At 39.6% G+C, this 20,192-nt stretch overlaps 1 protein-coding gene across 12 annotated transcripts in view; it reads right to left on the reverse strand.

The window, feature by feature from the left end:
• The window catches only part of KMT2C (lysine methyltransferase 2C), a 271,413-nt gene that overhangs the window by 25,364 nt on the left and 225,857 nt on the right, over window positions 1–20,192 (reverse strand). For all 12 annotated transcript variants that reach the window (XM_088018229.1, XM_088018219.1, XM_088018221.1 and 9 more), the window contains 9 exons: window positions 19,603–19,785; window positions 17,339–19,216; window positions 16,598–16,890; window positions 13,378–15,203; window positions 12,157–12,268; window positions 9,028–9,106; window positions 7,040–7,103; window positions 4,929–5,161; window positions 544–2,220 (listed from right to left, as the gene is read on the reverse strand). In XM_088018229.1, the coding sequence (XP_087874355.1) occupies window positions 544–2,220; window positions 4,929–5,161; window positions 7,040–7,103; window positions 9,028–9,106; window positions 12,157–12,268; window positions 13,378–15,203; window positions 16,598–16,890; window positions 17,339–19,216; window positions 19,603–19,785 (6,345 nt within the window). The remainder of the gene's footprint in view (window positions 1–543; window positions 2,221–4,928; window positions 5,162–7,039; window positions 7,104–9,027; window positions 9,107–12,156; window positions 12,269–13,377; window positions 15,204–16,597; window positions 16,891–17,338; window positions 19,217–19,602; window positions 19,786–20,192) is intronic.

The following is a 20,192-nucleotide window of genomic DNA, read 5'->3' on the forward strand; positions in this document are numbered from 1 at the left end:
TTAAAAAGGGCAGAATATTGACGCATGGAAAACTATAAAGATAAAATAGTGTAAGATTCCATTTGTATAAAATCAAGTATGAATACACTGCAACACAATGGATTCCCAACAGGGTTACCCGAGAGCCGAGCCCCCGCGAGTATTAGCAGGTGCAGGAGCTGTCTTCTGTACTTCGAAGAGGTTAATGCAAACTGCAAACTGATTTGCAATAAAGATACATAGACATTCACTTTTTGCTTCAGTTAGATCAGCTCAGTGTGGTAATAATTAGCTGACAGGCACGTGTTACATATTAAATGCATTAGTACATGTCTTTGATTTTTGAAGAAAAAGTAAACAAATTATGACTTAATATGGGTTATGGGTATGAGTCAAAACATGGGCTCCTCAGAGGTAGAAACAACAAAATTAAAATTTGTCCTTTAGAGTAAAAAGTTGCGAAATCTTGTTGAAATTAGTATCGTGGTTGGCACTAATCGGCTTAACTGTAATTTAAAACAAAGGGGAGACAAGGAAGTTGTAGTTTTCAGGGAGCACACTTACCAATCCTTCCACTGGGTTCTGCCTCTCAACTAGTTTGTTATCCTTTGTACAGTCGTCTTCTGAAGAAAAGCTGCCTTCAGGTTTTTGACTTAAAAGGGAAGATGATTTCTTATTTTTCAGCAGATGCTTCAGAAGTTCATTGCCCGCATCTCCCTTGGGAGCCGAGGCCCCAGCAGACTGGGGAGGACTCTGCCCTGAGGAGACAGGACCAGCCACCACTCTTTCTTCGGCCTTACTGCCCATCTGTTCCTCCGGCTCAGGCCCATCTTGGCCCGGGCACTGCTGCGGCTCAGCCGCCTCTAGTTTGACCTCCTCAGCTGGGGCGGGGGTTTCCATGGACAGCTTATCCGCCTCCGGGTTTGCGTAAGTCTGTGGATTTGGAGTTCCCTGTGATAAGTCACTGTGGGGCAGCTTGTTTTCCAGTTCTGTACACAGCTGGCCAGCTGCCGTGCTGGGAGCTGACGGGCAGACGGGCTCCGCTGACTCAGGTTCGACTTGCGGAGGAAGCTCGCCAGGCGTGTTCACTGTAGGTGTGGAGGTAGTTTCTGAGACACTCGGGGTCGGAGGAGCAGTTACATCTGAGTGGGGGGTGGATGGTGCCCTGGTGGGTTCCACATCCTCATCTTTCTTCTTCTTTCTTGTTCTTTTCTTTTTCCCTTTTTCTTCTGGGATTATGTCGGAATACAACTGGATGAGAGACTGGGCTGATCCTGGATAACTCTGTCCATGGGTTGCTGCAGGGTCTTGGCCACAAGGGAGACTGCTGTTAGCTACTGCAGGTGCTGCAGGTAAAGCAGGTGTAAAAGGAGGCCTCACTGGGGACTGCTGGAAGCTGGCCCCAGAAAGACCTCCATGTACCTGCTTGACAGAATGGAAATTTGGGCTTCCACCAGGAATTGACGGTGAATCAGGAACGAAGGAGGGAGGTCCTATCTGCCTTCGCTCACTGGTTTGCATGAAAGTCTGGGCGGGAGGGGAATTAATAGACCCCTGTTGCATACTCTGAGGCTGTGAGCCCTGCCCCATTTGCTGTTGGTGCTGTGGAGACTGCTGAAGGGGCCTGGGAGGTTGGGGGAAGTCACAAGGCAACTCAGAACTGTAGAACGGAATCTGGGAGCGCAGCGAGCCATGCGGCTGCATCCCCACCCCTTGCTGCAGAGCTCTCTGTCTGTCTACCTCTTGCATGAGCTGGATTCGTTGTCTTTCCTGCTGTTCTCGTAAACGTTCCTTTCGTTCCCGTTCCTGGAAACTTTCACTGAAGGGGTTATTGTCATCAAATTCCACCCGTGGTGGTGGTCCACTCTGTGGATTTGCACCGGACACCGTCCCTGGTGCTGGTGTGCAAGTTCTTATTGGTAACTGGGCAACGGGAGGCTGAATCCTAGCAGGATTGAGGGGGAGGTGGGCAGGAGCACTGGAAGGCTGCCACCCAGGTAAACTAGGCATTCTAGCAGGGCTGGAATGCCCCGAAATGACCGCTGTGTGCTGCTGGTGCTGCAGCTGCTGTGGCACCATGGGAAAGCTGGGCTGGCTCATGGCAGGTGCGGTGGCACCTGGAACTAGGGGCGGCTGGGGCTGGACACCTGGCATCACGGAAGGCGGGGCCATTGCGCACTGCTGCTGCTTGATCCGATAATCTTCAATCAACTCGGCATGCTCTTTCTGTTGTTTACGGATCTGGAATCAAAAAGTTAGGCTTACTCATTTATTTATACTGCAGGTATCAAACTAAATCACTGGCTGATGATTACGGTGGGAGTTATATATGAGGTAGATCTTGCAGAGGCAAGTATTTTGCTTAGGCAGTGGCAAAAAAAAAAATTGGATAAGCACTAACGAAAGACTGCCAACCTTTTTTAACAACAGATTTTTCCTAAAGTCATTTGTAAAAATTCTTTACATATGACATACCAAAAACAAATTCGAAATATATTTTTCTGAAATAAATATTTTAAAAACCTTACCACGAAAGTTATAAACTATTTAAGCTACACATCAAAAAGTAAAATAGAACAATAAAGGCTGCACAAGAATTAGCAAACTGACCTGCCTTAGAAGTTACATTAATATACAAGGTCAGAATAACCAAGATTTAACTCAAACTCGAACCATTTAAAACAAGTTAAGATTTCATTTCTTAAGTATACAAAAATCACACAAGATATTAAAAAAAGATGAAATACTAGCAGGGACACCACCCCGCCCCCCAGTTAAAAAGACTAGATTGGTGAAACTCTTCGAATTTAAGGGATCACATGCTCAAATGATAATTTCTAAAAAATATACAAAACTCTGAGGTAATATTTTAAATAGTTCCTAATATAATGACTGACTCGTGTCCATTAATTCATTCCAAAAACCCTTGCGCCATCACAATGTACCAGAGGCTACAGACAAATCTCCACAAAGATGCAACCCATGTCCTCAGGATGCACCTTGCTCAGGAAGAGGAGGAGGTGATGCCCGGTGTAACCCACGTCCTCTGTAACCATCCAATCTGAGATGCATATTATACTAGTGCACTGAGCCCAGCAGCTCTAATGGTTTTTCAACTTATTTTCTTCAGTTTCCCAGACGACTAGCATGTTCTCTGCACATGGTTTTGGTGGGTCTCCAGTGGCTGTAGAACTATCTAATTTTCTTCTTTCCTGACCAGGTGCCTGGCCAGAACTGAGGGATTACCACGGGACTGGTGAAGCAGTAGGAGTACACAATAAGTCCCTATAACAGTATTAGGAATACAGGAAGGGGGTCATCCATGCCTTTCCCATGACATTTTAAAATACTTTTAAACATGTTATCAGCTGCTTATCTTAATGGGATTACACTGGATTGTTGGCAACTATACAGTAACAGATGATGTGTTCCATTTTCCAAGTACAGTATTAGCTTCTAAATAGGATTTGATCCAGGGATATGCGAAAGCCAGGCCCTCATCATAAGGAATTTATAAAGACACCAGCAGGCAATTAAAGTGCTAAAATTACTTAGTAGGAAATATTTATCATTAAAAGAATTTTACTCGCAACAAACATGGACCCGCAGAGTAAATTCAGAGAGAACCATCTCATTCCAGAACTGTCCTAAACAATAGGGATTACATTACAATCACCTTACTGTCGGTACATTATTGTGGTTGCTATAGCTTGGAAATGAGACATCTGAACCAAAAAAAAACCTACCATGATAATCAGCTAGGAGCCAACATGTCACCTACCTCTGTCAGGACTCAAGAGACTCTTGTGTAAAACAGTGACAACACTAGCTTCTCCAAAAAGTTGTGGAGAAAGTTAAATAAGACAATCTATGTGAGTATGTTTACCAGAGTGTTCACTACACTGACAGTACTCCAAGTTTTATTAAGTCAATCTACTCTGGACTCCTCCTTTTCTACTGTTAACATTTGGATTACTTTTCAACTTTCTTTAAAAAATTAAAATTGATAAAAGTAAAACTGACATTTAGAAATTAGCGTAGCCATCACCAGTCAAGATTCAGAAGAGTTCTGTCACCCCAAAAAATGTCCTCATGCCACTCACTTATAGCCAAACCCTCCTTCCCTCATCCCTAAGCCCTGGCAACCACTAAACATTGTCCATCCTTGTAATTTTGTGATTTTAAGCATGTTATATAAGTGGAATCTGTATATAACCTTCCAGAATTAGCTTCTTTCACTCAGCATAAGGCTCTTGAGATCCGTCCAGGTTGTTCTATATCAATAGTTTGTCTTTTTAATTGCTGTGTACTATTTCAGTGTATGGACATACCAGAATTTGTCTAACTGTTCATCACTGAAGGATACCTGAGTGTTCCCAGTTTTTGGTGACTATATGAGTAGAGTAGCTATAAATATTTGTACACAGGTTTTTATGTGAACCTAAGTTTTTAATTCACTTGGGTAATTACTAGGAGTGGGCTCTTAACCCATTTTGAACACTACTGTCTCACTTTAAATAAAAGTTTAAATTTTACTTCTTTTTAAGTATAATTGTTATTTCAGTATAAGCATTTTGAGAAACATCTGGTTTATAATGGAAGGTAATAGCAAAATGGTCTCATTTGGGGCACCTGGGTGGTTCAGAGGGTTAAGGATCTGCCTTCGGCTCAGGTCATGATCTCGGGGTCCTGGGATCAAGCCCAGCGCCAAGCGCCCTGCTCAGTGGGGAGTCTGCTTCTCCCTTTCCCTTTACCCTTTCCTCCCACCCCACTTGTGCTCATGCACTTTCTCTAATAAATAAATAAAATCTAAAAAAAAAAAAAAGTTTTATTTTTCAGGAATGTGTCTTTTACATAAGATATACCAACATATTTTAAAACCAAAATATTGAGAAGAAATAATAAAAACAACCCATATGAAAAAGAACAACCAGAATGCTTCAAATTACCTGTTCTAGCTGTTTCTGAACCATGCTTTGCTGTTCGGTAACATGCTTGAGTTGTTCTGCATCCTCTTCTGGAAATTCACGCCCAGCTTTCTTAGCAGTACGTTGTTTTGCTGAAAGGGCTTTCTTAGATTTTCTGTGTGCACCAATTTGTTCTTCAAGATATTTCTGCTGCATCTGAAGAAGCTGTTGGGTCTCCTGAAGCCATTCTTCATACTGCTTACGCTGTGAATCATCTAAGGAAAAAATGAAAAATTCATCTGTGTTAATTTTCTAAAGGATCCAACAATGTAAAAGTTATACAAATCCATTTTATAAGGAAATGCAGTTTCACCATGACCTTGTAATAGGTGTCATTAAAACATAATACTAAATATTAGACCATAATATAACTTTATCAAATAGGAGACTTTAGAAAAACATTTATTTGAGGAAAGCAAAAAATGCATGTTCTTAGTACAGCGTTAACTTCATATTCAGAAATACTATAAATCCAATCTTTGAAAAACAAGACTTCTATCTAATGGAATGCTTTTCTCTAACCCACATGCCAACTATCTATTAAGTTATATATCTATTGTATTAATTCAACTGTAAAGAATGTAAATATTTTTGGTTTTTTTAAAGACATTTTTTGGAAATGTTTTGTTTTTAAGAAACAAAGTTGGGTATATACTATTACCAGAGCATGGATTAGGTATCATTTCCCATGCTAATTTTCCTAAGTATAGGTTTTCTTATTTCTTAATAGCGAAAAAATACCCTAAACTTTGAGGAAGGGAACCTAAACTCTTTTAGAAGGGACCAACATGAAGTCTATGTTTTATAAAGGAAATCCGTAAGTTAAAAACATTGCTAACTTTTATGAATTTTGTAATTTATATTTCTATAAATAAGCAAAGGTATGGAATAATTATTAACCAGGTAAAATCTTTCCTACTTTTATGACTGTCATAAATATCTCCCCAAATAGTTATATCTCTTCATTTTGTACCAATATTCCTTCTTTATTCTTTAAGGGCACTTTACGTCACTGATGCCAAATCCCAAAAACAAAAAAAAAAGTCATCTTATGGTAGTAAAATTCAAAATATACCTTTTGACTCACTATAAGACAAAGAAATGAATAAATACAATTCCAAGAAGGACATTAGCTGAAAAATTACATCAATGATAACAGAATATTGTCATACAGTAAGAATCCAACCAAAGCCAATGGGCACAATAAAGCCAGAAAAAGCCAGTTGGTTATAGCAGTATACTTGTTTTTAATGCAAATATGTGCTCAAATTATAATTATGATTAAATGCAGGGGTTAATTTCAAAAGGTCAGACTTTGGGTTTGTTCCTAAACCCAGAAGTTCCAGTACATGTATGAACTTGAAATCTAGTCTACTAAATTTGAAGGGCATTTTTCAAGAACAGGCTTTTTCACAAGATTTCAGAAGTTCTGCTTCTGGTAGAATGAGACCTACCGCAAGGAAAGCCTTTCTGGTTTCTGGAACCAGGAGAGCAGAGGTGAGCAAAATGAAAAATAATGGTGAAAAAAAAGTTAGCTAAACAGTCTGAAGATTTCAGAAAGGTTCAGTTTGGGGAGAACTTTAAATACTATCCTGAACCACCTTGGGACCCCTGAAGATAACTAGAAAGGGTTCCGTGGCATCCTGTATCCTTGACCTTCACACCATGCTGCTAACCCAACTTATTTCTAAGCCTATTCCCTTTGTTGTTCCCATTTAGTGTCCTTGTCACTTAGGCAGACAGTCATGAGAACAAGAAGCAGTTTAATTCTACAGATTGTAAAGTGCCCAATCTATATATAAAAACAGCAACAACAGTATTGAAGAGAATGGGGAAGATGGTTTTTCTGTATTAAAATATTGATCTCTAACTAGAATTCTTCATGCACAGAGAAAAAAAGCAATGAAAATACATGCCTTCAGGAACAGATTTCTAAAAGGGCAGGGATGTTCCATAAAAGATGAGGGCACTTAGACTTAAAATAACACATCTACACTAACTCCAATTTTTTTGTTTGTTTGTTTAGAAGAACACAAATATAGCGCAAACAAGCAATCCCCAGAGAATACATAACTTATTAGATTTATACTTACTGACAAAGCCTGGACCAAAATTTGGAGGATTAGGCCTAGAAATCTGATGTGTTATACTGCCATCCTAAAATAAGTAAAATTTACAAATAGGTTTATTCCACATTTCAGTTAAAGGGGGGAAAACTTAAAAAAAGAAAAAGAAAAAGAAAAAAAGAAAAAAAGAAATGGAAGGAAAAAACCCCTTAATTTCCTAAGGCATTTTTAAAGCTTTGATTTTTATAAAAAGTAGGATGAATTTTACGATGACAAACTAATTTCCGAAAATTTAAAACTATCTCTGAACTATTTTATTTTCTAGATTTTACTTGAAAAACAATTATGTTTGAGGTAAGGGATTACTCATCAGAAATATAGTATTAGGGCAAGTCAAATATCATTAGTACTTAGCTAGAGATCCACATAAAATCCCATTTTTTGATGAAGTCTACCTGGCTTTTTCTGCAATTAAGACATAAATATGGGTTCCAGATTTACTAAAATCCACTCTATAACACAGTTATTTACAAACAAGAACTACTGTCCCTAACATGCACAAATAATAAATATACACTTACTAAAAATATTAGTCTTATTTTCTAATTAAATATCTTGTTTCTTCCAGGGAGACTGACTAAATAGTTATTAATCTAAAAATTCCCTGGCAACACTCTGATAAATAAAATTAACTTTGAAAAAAACATTTACTCAGTTGTTACAAGTTCTGTTAGACACGAGCTGCACACAAGGTAACAATTATCAATGTTCCTAGCAGCCAGAATACTTCACGTAATCCTTATAATACTGCAAAGTGAGTGGTGTAACATTTGACAGATCAGAAAACAGGGGTTAAAGACCTTGCCCAATGTTGCACAGTAAATTCATAGTGGAACTGAGATTTTTTTTTTTTAACTCCACTATGAAGTCTATGCTTTTTCCACTGTATCAGATGGTGCTCTGTTCTTTTAATAATGAAAAGAATATAATTATCAGCATAGTAAATCTAAGGCACAACTGTCATGGCAAAAAAGAAAATTTCAAAGACATATAGTAAGTAGCTTTCTCTTTTTTTTTTCTAGGCAGGTAACTTAAAAAAAAAAAAAAACACCTTATATGTGCGCTATGGTGAGCACTGTGAATTGTGTAAGACTGATGAATCACAGACCTGTACCTCTGAAACAAGTAATACACGTTAAAAAAAATAAAAGAAGAAGATCGTAGGAAGGGAAAAATGAAGGGGGGGAACCGCAGGGGGAGAGGAACTATGAGAGACAATGGACTCTGAGAAACAAACTGAGGGTTCTAGAGGGGAGGGGGGTGAGGGGATGGGTTAGCCTGGTGATGGGTATTAAAGAGGGCATGTACTGCATGGAGCGCTGGGTGTTATATGCAAACAATGAATCATGGAACCCTACATCAAAAACTAATGATGTAATGTATGGTGACTAACATAACAATAAAATAAAATTAAAAAAAAAACACCTTATGAAATGAACAGTTCTATTTTCCTGGACACTGCTTGACACTAGACATTTAAATATTACACTTAAAGCTGATTATTATGAATGGAAAATATCTTAAAAGCTAAATTATTCCAAGGAATAAATAGCAGAACATGACTATCAACAGCCAAGTCGAATGATTATAGTCATTATTTTGCAGTTTCACGTTATGGATTAATTCCAAAATGTAGGACATGAAAATGTTCTTGTGGAGTTGAAATTAAATAAAAGCAAAACCCAAAACGCTAAGTATTTGGTTTCCCTCCAAGTGACTTTCTACCTCATAAATATAGAGGTCCTTTTCAGAAACTGTCAATTTTTTAACCTCAGTTTGGCATTCCTTTAAAAAAAGTAATAAAACATCTTTATTTCTGCTGAGCTGAGAATGCACTTGGCAGGGTTTTCAGGCTTCTACCGCTGTCTACAAGTGGCCTCCCTCTAAAGAGTAGGGTTTGGTGAGAAACACAGGACAACGCCCCCTCTCAGCTGACTAGCGGCAAGCAGCAGTACCTGCACGACGGCCTGTGGGAGCAGACTCTGCCCTTCACCAGCCTGCGCTCCCGTCACCGACTGGCCCATAAAGGGGAACCTGTGAAAAGGAAGTCCAAGTATCAAAATGAGGAGCATTTGGAACGACAATTATTTTAAGTGTTTAACAATTTCCTCTTCAGGGGAGAAAGAGCAATGGCATCAAAACCATGTACAAAAGCCCCATTTTGTGGCGTATGCCCACGTTTAATCCTCACCCTGCAGCTCTGAGGTGTGGACTCTTTCTACTCCCATTTCATTTATGATGAGAGGGAAGACTCATTACTTAACTTCTACCACAAGAACCAAGCAGCTGGGATAAGAAGCCAACTAGGCTGCTCCCAGGGCTTCACTCTCTATTACAGGTCTCACTATGCCTTAAAATAAAATTAACTCATGTCTTCATTTACTACATACATTCTTAGAAAATTATTTCTTGTTTCAATTATTACTGGCGGAGAGTGGGGGAATGGACAAATTGGTGAAGGCAATTAAGAGGTACAATCTTCCAGTTATAAAATAAAAATAAGGAACAGAGAGGTGAGAACATAAGCTGAGGGAATGTAGTCAATAACACTTTAACAACTTTGTATGGTGACAGATGGTAACTAGACTTATTGTGGTGACCATTTCATAATGTAGATAAATATCAAACCAGTATGGTTGTGTACCTAAAACTAACACAATACTCTAAGTCAATTATTCTTTAATAAAAAAATTGGTAGCTTATTTTGTATTCTAAAACAAAAGATGTATCTCAATTTAAAAGTTTCATACATTTTTGTACATTTTTTATCTAATGTTAAGGCAAATCAAAAATCTGTCACTGACCAAGTCTATGTGGTTAAAAATGTCTGGCAGGGGCGCCTGAGTGGCTCAGTTGGTTAAGTGTCTGACTCTTGATTTCGGCTAAGGTCATGATCTCAGGGTCGTGAGATGGAGCCCGGTGCTGGGCTTGGAGCCTGCTTATGATGCTCTCTTTCCTCTCCCTCTGCCCCACGCCACCCCCCGCCATGAGCGCACGCCCTCTCTCTAAATAAATAAATAAAAATGTTTGGTAAAATGTGACTTATTCTAATTGGAGCTATAAAAATTTCATAGAAACATTACTGTTCTAATGAAAACACTTCCTCCAGAGTTACCAAATGCTTTAATACAACAAGCATAATTTCCAAATTATGTATCAAATATTATATATTAGTACTTAGGTACTATTACAATTTAGAGCATATGCTTTTTAATTTTTTTACTCAGTTTTTTTTTTTAATTTATTTATCAACCTCCTGTCCCCACTACAACCCTCATCTGGAATGATCTCTGGATCCAAATACCACAGTCTACCATCCTCCATCAACCCAGCACACTGCTTGAAGGAGGAACCATCATCACTTCTTCAAAGCACTCAGCAGAAGAGCACACAACATCCTAAGACATAACTAATGTACCAATGTATCTCTCTCACTGGTAGAGGTACCAATGCTGAAAGATCAGGGGTCTGATTCTGAGGCTTTTTTTTTTTAACTTGAGGTCCCTACTTTATACTAAATGCGAATGAAATTAGCTTTTCCTTCTATTTTTGACTATAGCAGCAAACTACACTATTATTAGCAGTACCATGACTTTATCACCAATAGAATTCACATTCGTAACAGAAGTTGCTGCACATACCTAATTTGGTCATTTAGGTTCATCATTACATACTATGAAATAATGATAGTTATTAGACCTATTGCTAAATTTGTTAATGCATTAAGAAGCACATATATCGTAATTTTAAATTTAAATAACTGTATTTCAAATATAATTGATTTCCCTGTAATGCTACATTTTTTGGTTTTGCATATAAAATGTTGATAATTCAAAGGTTTCACTGGATTGTCAATAATGTTCATGACAAAAAAGTTAAAAACCCCCGTGACAGAGAAATTGTGGAAATAGATGCCACGTAATAATGAAAATCATTAGAAACTACTATCTCTACTTTGATCTCAACAATGCTTCTTGACCATTTCCAAAGTATCTCAACAACTGCGAAGAAATATACCTTTAAGGATTCCCAATTTACCTGAAATAACATGTTCATCTTAAATTCATGTAGATTTTATATTCAATTCCATAATCACCCATAATCCTTTTTGTGAAAAAAAGTTCTTCAACAAGGTAATTAGGCTGAACTGAGGCTCCAGGCCTACTCTATTGACAGAGATTCTCAACCACAACACACATCAGAATAATTCATGGTGCTCATCAAAAACACAGATACACCAGCACCATTTCCAGATACTCTGATTCAGGACCTGCAGGTGAGTCAATGAACCTGAACTTTTACAAAACTACCACGTAATTCTGATGGCAGTCCATAATCAAAACTTAAGAAAGACTGCCCAGCAGTTATCTAATATACCTTCAGGGGCATAAATACTCTAATTTCAGAAATCCAGAATCTAGTAACTCTTATAGTCCTGTTTAATGCATAATTTCCACTTCTCTGCTAACAGTGAAAGGACTTACAAATTCTCCAACTGCTAACTTTCAACCATCCTCTTGACTTTTCCTTTCCTGATTCAAATTCAGTTTGGGGACATTTTATTTTAGAAATAAATTCACAGTTGCCTTAACCACTGGGGATCTTTACTGAAATGTCCCACTTTTTTCTCTGCATTGTTCCTTTGATGGAATAAAAAATATTCACAGGCTTAAATAAGCTATCTTCTTTTCTCAAAAGAGCAGTTAAATTTCTATTTTCCTGTTTCATTTTCTCATCTTCCTCTATTTTGGATGAAAGATCTCTGTCCCAAGCAGCCTTTAGTTAGATTAACTATTCTAAAACTACTTAAAAGAACACACTTAAATACCCTGATTTCCTGATTAATCAAGTCAACCTTCCAACCATTCCCTAATCTTTTGTTTACCTTGAAACTAATAGAAATTAAATCCTTACATTTGTAAAACATTTTACATTTGATCATATCTAGCTGACATCACAACCAATTTAAGTACTTACTGTTCATTCCTAGAACATAGATTTTTGAGTTACTGTTTTTTCTAGAAACTAGTAATAATTCATGTACTTCTTGATGCGCAGTAAAAATGAGAAATATCTTCACCTACCTGTTCATAACCATTGGTGGCATGCCCATATTGTTTTGTGCCATTACTTTATTTATGCCTTTAAGGGCCACCATTTTGGCTTTCATTATAGGATCTGTAATTGCATCAAAATCTAAAGAAAAAATATTTTAAAGTTACTTATTTCATAGTACTTGGTTCAAGTAACACTAAGAGGAAATTTAACTATCACAAACGTCATGTAACTTATAGACTCTTATTCTTTATAATAATCGCCATTATAGGTTCTCTACTAGGTAAGGAATTATGAGATAGTAAAAACCTCATCCTGAATCTAATCTCATCTCCCTAATCCATACTTGCATAACGCTTGCATACCTCAGTTGTGCAAAAATCAGAGCAAGAAGCTTGCCACATTTAAGGGAGACAGTAGCAATGATATAAAGCAATGCAATTCCTTTCCATCCAAAATTTTCCAATGCTAATCAGAATGGCTTCTTCAGTAATGCAACATCATAAACAAGCAATTGCCATTGTCTCCAATACTAAGGAATTCTACTAAACCTAGTTATCACTTTTTAAAGGAAAAATGTACCTATTTCTTGAGGGTATACCTTTGCAATAAGGATAGGCTACTGAAAAAAAGACCTCTTTGCATACAGATGAAAAAGAAATGCCCCCCATGATAAAATTGGTAATGCCTACAGGACAGAACGTCAGTTTTACTGTTTAGAAGAAAGCATTCCTTTGACACGTGCGCTTTGATTGCAAATTCTTACTATTGGAGGCACGCCGGTATTTTAATTGCATTGCTATTTTATGTTTTTTTTTTCCAAATTAATAAGGTACTGGATACAAGTTAAAGAGCTTTATATGAAAAATTTTGCCAAGCATTTGTCTAAAGTACACCAAAGACAGCAAGATGTTTGTTTCCATCATGACTTCTTTAAATTCATCTTTCAATGACTCTGAAAATACGTGGTAATAATGGTTAGAGGGAACTAAAGGGGACGAGTCTGATTTCTGTTAAACAATACCGTAAGTAATAGAAGTGAGAAGGTCTGAAACTCAGAGCTTTGAATCTCTTGATCCCTGGGAGGACTTTAAAACTCTTAATTGCTTTCATTTTCAAACTGAATGAGGAACAAAAATACGACCCTCATTGCTCTGGTCCACATGTGATTTTAATACCGAAATCCTGGAAGCTTACTGCATGCCACCCTAAAGCCCACAGCAATTATTGAAATCCAAGGGAATTCCTACCGATATTAGGGAAGAATGGCTCTGACCGCTGACGAATCATGGCTTGCATCTGTCTCTGCTGTTGCTGTTCTTGTCTCTCCTGATCCAGAAGATCCTGTAGAAGTAGAGGCTGTTCCTCTAGAAGGAGGGGCCTCTCTCTATTCTGCTGGGCTAATGTTTGAGGGATCATTAGCTGCTGGGGTCCAGAAATGCCACTGGTACCAGCCTGGTTTGTTAGAGGCACAGTTTGATTTGTAGGTTTTCCTGTCCCAAAACCGTGATTAACTGCTGACTGCCCCTGGATGAATCCTGGATTTACCTGCACACCCTGAGGAAAAGTATGGTTTACTCTAGAGACTACTGCCACACTAGAATTCACGGTATTATCCAAAACGTGACCAGGCGGTGTCATCAAAGGAGGTGGCAAACCCGACACGTGATTGGATGGTGAGGCTGGCAATGCTGGTGGTGGAGATCCCAAAGGCCTAATGTCTGCGTTATCGGATTTTTCATGAGCAAGTAAACTTGAGAGAACTGGAGTTGCTCCAGTTATGCCACAGGAGTTTATTACATCTTCAGTGGGCACCTGAGCAGAGCCACGAACACCACTGGTGCTGGAACCAGCAGTTTCTCGATTAGTTCTTTTCTCCAGTAAATCTGTACCGCAGGACTGCAAGGAAGCCTTCTCTCCATCAGTTATGTCTGTGGGAGCAGAAGCCTGTGAGCAGGGAGTGTCAACATTATCCTTACTCTCATCACTTTTCTCACTTCCGCATTTGGTTTCCCCTTTAGAATCTGGAGACAGTACTTCAGTTTTTATCTCGCTGGTACCCGCGGATTTTTTCCATGGAGAATGTTTATCAGGAGGAACTACAGTTTTGTCCTCTCGCTCCTTTTTTTTGGGTTCAATAGATACACACTGATTATCTATCTTATCATCAATCGGAACATTAAGGTCTAGTTCCTCATTAAACATGCTTTTCTTATCTCCTAGGTCAAGTTCTGGATCTGTATATGCAATGAGATCAAATTCTCCCGACTTTAAGAGGTCATCCAGGTTGGGATCATTAGTTTCCAAATTACCTAAAGTATCCAATTCATCTCCCTTGCCATCCTCTGTATCTAGATTTAAATTTTCCAGATCTTCATCATCCAAGTCTTTGACTTCAACCCCCTCAAGATCTTTAACATCTAGTTCCTTTACAGATGGGTCATCAGAATCAAGTTTTTCTTCAAGACCATCAGAAGATTGGGTGGTTATCTGTAAATTATCAGATGTTGTTTCAGCTGGTGTAGATGTTGACAAAGAGGCCTCTGAAAATTCACCTCCTAAGGGATGGCTTAGAGACCTCATGACCATAGAAGATGAATGAGCAGGATGACCTTGGTCTTGCTGAGATGGTGGCACTTGTTCCAAACTTGGATGCAAAGGTAGCTGAGTTGGTAGACCTTGAGAAGGTCGTCTCAAAGACTCTGTGTGTCTAGGGCCTGGAAAGTCGGGCCGGGGAATGAAGTTTCCATGTCTCGGATGAGAAGGTCCCTCTATAACGCTGCCGGGAGAAGCAGTGAAGGGCAGCCGTGGCCTTCCATCAGGGGCCCGATGCCTCAGTTCAATAAATGCTTGGCCCAGTATGTTATGCTGCTGAACCGTCAGACTCTGTGGTGGAAAATGCTGAGGAAGGCCAACTGGATTATTCATTTGTGAGTTATTTAAAGGCCTCGGCATATCTACAGATATTGATCTTCTCAGTTGCGGAGGAACCCCAGATCCTTGTATTTGTTGAGGAGGTACAAGGAAGCGTTCCTGACTTGACAGGGTACCATGACTACCCCCTGGAAATCCAAATCTAAAAAAAAAGCAGATCATTAATATTAAGAATCATGTTGATTTTAGAGTTAGGTTGAAAAAGGAAGAGCCTGAGGTTAAACTCATATACAAAATTAACGTTGCCAAATGCAACAACTTAGCAAAACAAAATTATCACCATTAGAAAGCACTTACAAAGTATCTATATGCAAGTAATTTTTACTAAGTACCCTATAATGCTCACCATATCTGAGCTCTAAAGGCATATAATCTAAGATAACATAAACTAACTGCCAATAAGCAGATGGAATCAAATGTTTAGAAATAAGCATAATACTACTGGAGTTGAGTAAGAGTCTCTTTTTTCTTTATTTAAGGAGGCTATAAGGGAAGGCTGATATGGGGGGGATGCTTGAAGAAAGCAGGTGGTCTACCGAAGTATACTAGAGAGACTTCTGGGTCTCTGTCCTTGAGAAGAGAAAGTCACAGGTAAAATGACTGGATAGACTAATTTATTTGCTTAAAAGGAATGAGGAAAGGAAGCAGTAAGAGATAAAGAATGCCAGGCATCTCTTGTAAAAACTTAGATGAATAAATTATAAGACTATTTTTATTATTTATACTGTACCTCATTCTAGAAAGAATTAAAGGTAATTTATAAATAAATATAAAACAGAACAGGCATAAATTATAATTGAGGAAGAAAAAAGGAAAATCAAGTTAAGACTATAACATGGAGATAGGTATTAGACTAAAAAAACATACATGACAAAACCAAAGCACATCCTAAAGAACTCTCTATTATAACATGTTTGGCTTTGACCCTTGTACCAGCCATTTCACACAAAAAAATAAACAAATAATACCACTAACTTGACAACCCTCTCTCATCAAGAAAAGCTCCTAGAGGAAAACACCCCAACAATCTGGAAATCTCCACAGTTATTTACTATGTAAATTAAAATGGAAAATTTGGGGCGAGGACAATATTCACTCATCACATCACAGAAAGCTTTCACAGAATGTGGCAGTTACATGCCAGATCTGACTGGTTGATAAACTACTTCCCTGTGGCTGCAATGTAAACCGAATACAGTCAATACTGAATGACAGAGGGAAGGTTTCAAAGAGTCTGTAGAATTCTCAGAGGTTAAAAAAGAAAAATCCATGACCTCTCATAAGTGGAAAATAACACTGATTATATCTCAAAGGAATCAAAAAGTAAAAAGCACTAACAGTGTCTTAAGATGAGCACTGGGTGTTACACACAAACAACGAATCATGGAGCACTACATCAAAAACTAATGAAGTACCGTATGGTGACTAACATAATTAATAAATAAATAAATAAATAAATAAATAAATAAATAGAGTAACTTCATTTTTCTATTCCCTTCCACCAGTTTAAATCTGGTGTGAAATTAAAAGCATTACCTAAATCCATGAGGTCTCATCCCCATACCAGTAACGTCAGGAGGATAGGGTCCACGTGGATCTTTCGGGAAAACTGTGTATCTAGGTCCCAGAGGAGGGACAACGGGCGATCTGATGTTCCCGGGATAGGGGGGTGGAGGCCTGCTAAAGGCCTGGCCAATGCCCTCGGGTTGCCAGTGTTGCAGGGGGGCCCCGTGAGGCACCACCGCTGGATCCTGCGACCCCTTCTCCTGTCGACCTGCCATCTTCTTCTGCTGCTGCTGCTGGAGAATGATTTCCCGTAACTTCTGCCGCTGGACGGAAAGAAATGAAAACCATGGGGACTTCTGATAATGAGCTAATGGCTTCTTAAGTCTGAATACTTTCATCATGTGACTATGGTAATGCTTAACATATCTCAATGTTTACAAGTTTGGTAACACCAGTTACACTTAACTATTCAGCAGGTTATAAAAACAAAGTAATAATTTGGGTCCTTTTCCTTGCCACACAAGAATCATAAAATTGAAAGTTTTCATACTGAAGAATTCCCAAATTCATGAAGATCAAAAATGAGACACAGAATAAAATCAAATTCAATTGTATTAATTTTACCAATTTCGTTTTTCTTCTTTGCAGTATGACAAATTCTACAGAATAAGATAAACTTTAACATCTCTGTGGAAATTACTGTTTGATGAAATGAACAGCATTCTCAAATAATACATTTAAAACATCCATGAAGATACGATGTATTTTTACCTGTCTCAATTTCTCTGTATCTGCTTGTGACATATTTACGGTATTCTGTGTATCAGTGACTCCTGAAGTTGGTACAGGTCCAGGAAGATGGGAGACACCGGAAAACTGTTGGTTCTGAGAACTCATTGGAGAATTTGAAGGTGCACTGAAGCTCCCTTCTGATCCAGGCCTTGACTGATCAACAATATCATGAGCAACCTGACTTGTTCCAAAAGAGTCAGACTGAGATCTCGGGGTCATTGGAGGCTGATCATAGGGATCACGAGAAGCAGATGGGGAGACTCGGCTAAACGTGTCTGAAATACCAGGTCCAGGTGGCCGAGGCGTTTGGGAACATGCGTCAGGTGGCCTTATCAATGGGCCAGATAAAGCTGCTCCTCGACTTTGTGCTGCTTGCAGGAAAGGATCCTGATTTGGCATGAGGACTGGTCTTGTCACTGAGGACCTAGTAAAACCCTCCGAAATCCTTGGCCTTGGTGTTGCTGGTGGCTGAGAGTAAGGAACAGAAATTCCAGGTCTTGGTGTTCCAGGGGGATGGGCATATGGATCCGAATGCCTCTGATTAGTGGCAGAGGTAACAAACAAGTCTGCCTGTGTAGACGGCCTTGGGGTTGGTGGCTGCTGACTATAAGGATCAATCGTGGTGGGCCGGGGAGTTCCAGGAGGTTGAGAGTAAGGGTCTGGATTGGAGCGAGATGTGCCTGAGGGTTGGGAATAAGAATCTACGATAGGTCGTGGAGTTCCTGGGGGTTGGGAATATGGGTCCTGAGATGTTGGCCTTGATATGGTTCCAGGCTGGGAAAAAGCCCTTGAAGGATGGGCAAAAGATTCATTCATTGCTGGATGTGGGGTTAGGGGAGGCTGGCTATATGGGTCACTTGACTGGTTATGAGAAAAGTTATCTACAGGTCTTGGTGTCAAAGCAGGCCTTTCATAAGGATCAATCGACAACCGCCTTGGTGGTTGTGACACTGATCCATAGGGATCCTGGGAAGATGGAGGGGGCTGCATTGGAGTCTTAAAAGGTCCAGGACCACCATCTAGAGGGGCAGGTGTCAACAAGGGTCGTGTGTATGGGTCAGGTATCCGTTGTCTTTGAAACACATCTGTCCTAGGAGATGGTTTAGTAAAGTGATCATTGGTTCCAGCTGCTAGGGGACCTTTTGCAGTTTGTTCGGAAACTACAGGAGACCGGGGAAGGCCCAAGGGTTTAGGAAACTGATCTGTCATCACAGGTCTAGGTGTGTCTGGAGGCTTTGCATAGGGGTCACTATTTGTTGTGGAGGAAGAACATAAATCTCTGACTGGGGACGGCCTATTAGCTGTTGTTTCACTCATCTGAGCCGGCCTAGATACTGAAGGTGGCGGGGCACAGCTGTCCGCCAGTGCAGCAGAATTTCTTCTGGAAAAACTATGGCCCCCAGGAGGTGGTCTTGGGGTACCAACCATTTTCGCGTAAGGATCCACTGGAGATGGAGGTCGGGCGTGAGAAGATCCCGGCGAGAACACCTGCGGGGAGGCTGGCTGACAAGCCTGAGACTGTGGCAGGCCCTCCGGGACAGGCACGCGGGACGGGGCTGCCGCAGGAGGGGGAGCCTGTGGTTTTAGGAACACGTCATCTGACGACGCAGAGGTGGGGGTGCTGGGCAGCTGCTTCGCAAACAGGTCTTTATGGAAGGACTGTGCAGGAGACACATTCCCATTGCCCGGCTGAGGAGTCAGGGGGCTCTGCATCCCACTACTGGGTGTGTCCGAGCCGGGCTGGGCCAGGAGAGGCTGGGCCCCGAACTGCTGCTGCTGTTGTTGCTCATTCTTGACCTGCTCAAGTTTCTGTGTGGCTTCAATTTTGGCCTGCTGCTTACTTTTCTGACGCATTTGCTGTGAAACAGGGAAGAAAAAGCAATCACATGGTCGAGAAAAAGAATGTGATGGTCATGGGAGGAAAAAAGCGACAGAAAATTAATTTGTTTGATGTCATCAGCTATCAGATTGTGCCCATATTAGAGTATAAGCTCCTGGAGAGGAGACATGATTGTTCGTCACAATGCACCTCACTTGTGCCAGCAGCACCTTGTCTGTGCTGTTCCAGTGAACGTCCCAAATCAACTTAAGTATAGTTTACTGAGAAAGGGAAGTCTATTTTTAATCTCGTTTTTATATTCTAGTAAGAACTAGCTTCTGAAACAATGACATGAACTGCTCTCCTCTCAAAAAGTAAAAATGCAATTTAAAAGCAAATCATTAAAAAAAAAAAAAACACATACCTGTCTAAATTTCCATTCCTGTTCATGTTCTGATTCTCTTTGCTTTAATGGATCTTTAAAAAGGTCCGAGTCAATGCGAGAACCGGGATCGATGCTGTCCTGCTGTTGCTGTCTCTTCAGGGGGTCATTTGACATCTGTACTTTATTAATGCGTAAAGCAGCTCTGTTATCTCTAGCTTTTTGCTTTGAAAAAAGGAGAAGAAAGTTATCTCCCGGTAGATGTAACATGTTTCAAGAAACAAAACAAAGTAAAACTATGATAAACTTTTTATGAAAAAGTTGGGTTAAATAGTCAAAAAGAGCTTCCGGACTCTCGTGTGAAAGCCTCTGGACACGAGCCCATCTTCTCCCGTTTTTAATGCATGTCACCTCAGTGGAGGATGGGCTTCCACCTCTCTGTCTGTACCAGGCTACAGAACCCAGTAATCTACTACTTTCAATCCTAATCTTCATAAAATTAAAAAATGGGAAAATTAACCTCTCCCCTAATTGAGAGAAAAGGAAAATATCAAATCAATCCTCTAAATCCAAAATCTGGAATTTGAAGCTTAGCATTAAAGAAAACTGAGAAACAACTAAAAATATCCTGC

This window comes from Eumetopias jubatus, unplaced genomic scaffold (genome assembly GCF_037043125.1).
Source record: "Eumetopias jubatus isolate StellerSeaLion01/CBP00866 unplaced genomic scaffold, mEumJub1_p1.0 scaffold_14, whole genome shotgun sequence".
Taxonomy (NCBI): Eukaryota; Metazoa; Chordata; class Mammalia; order Carnivora; family Otariidae; genus Eumetopias; species Eumetopias jubatus.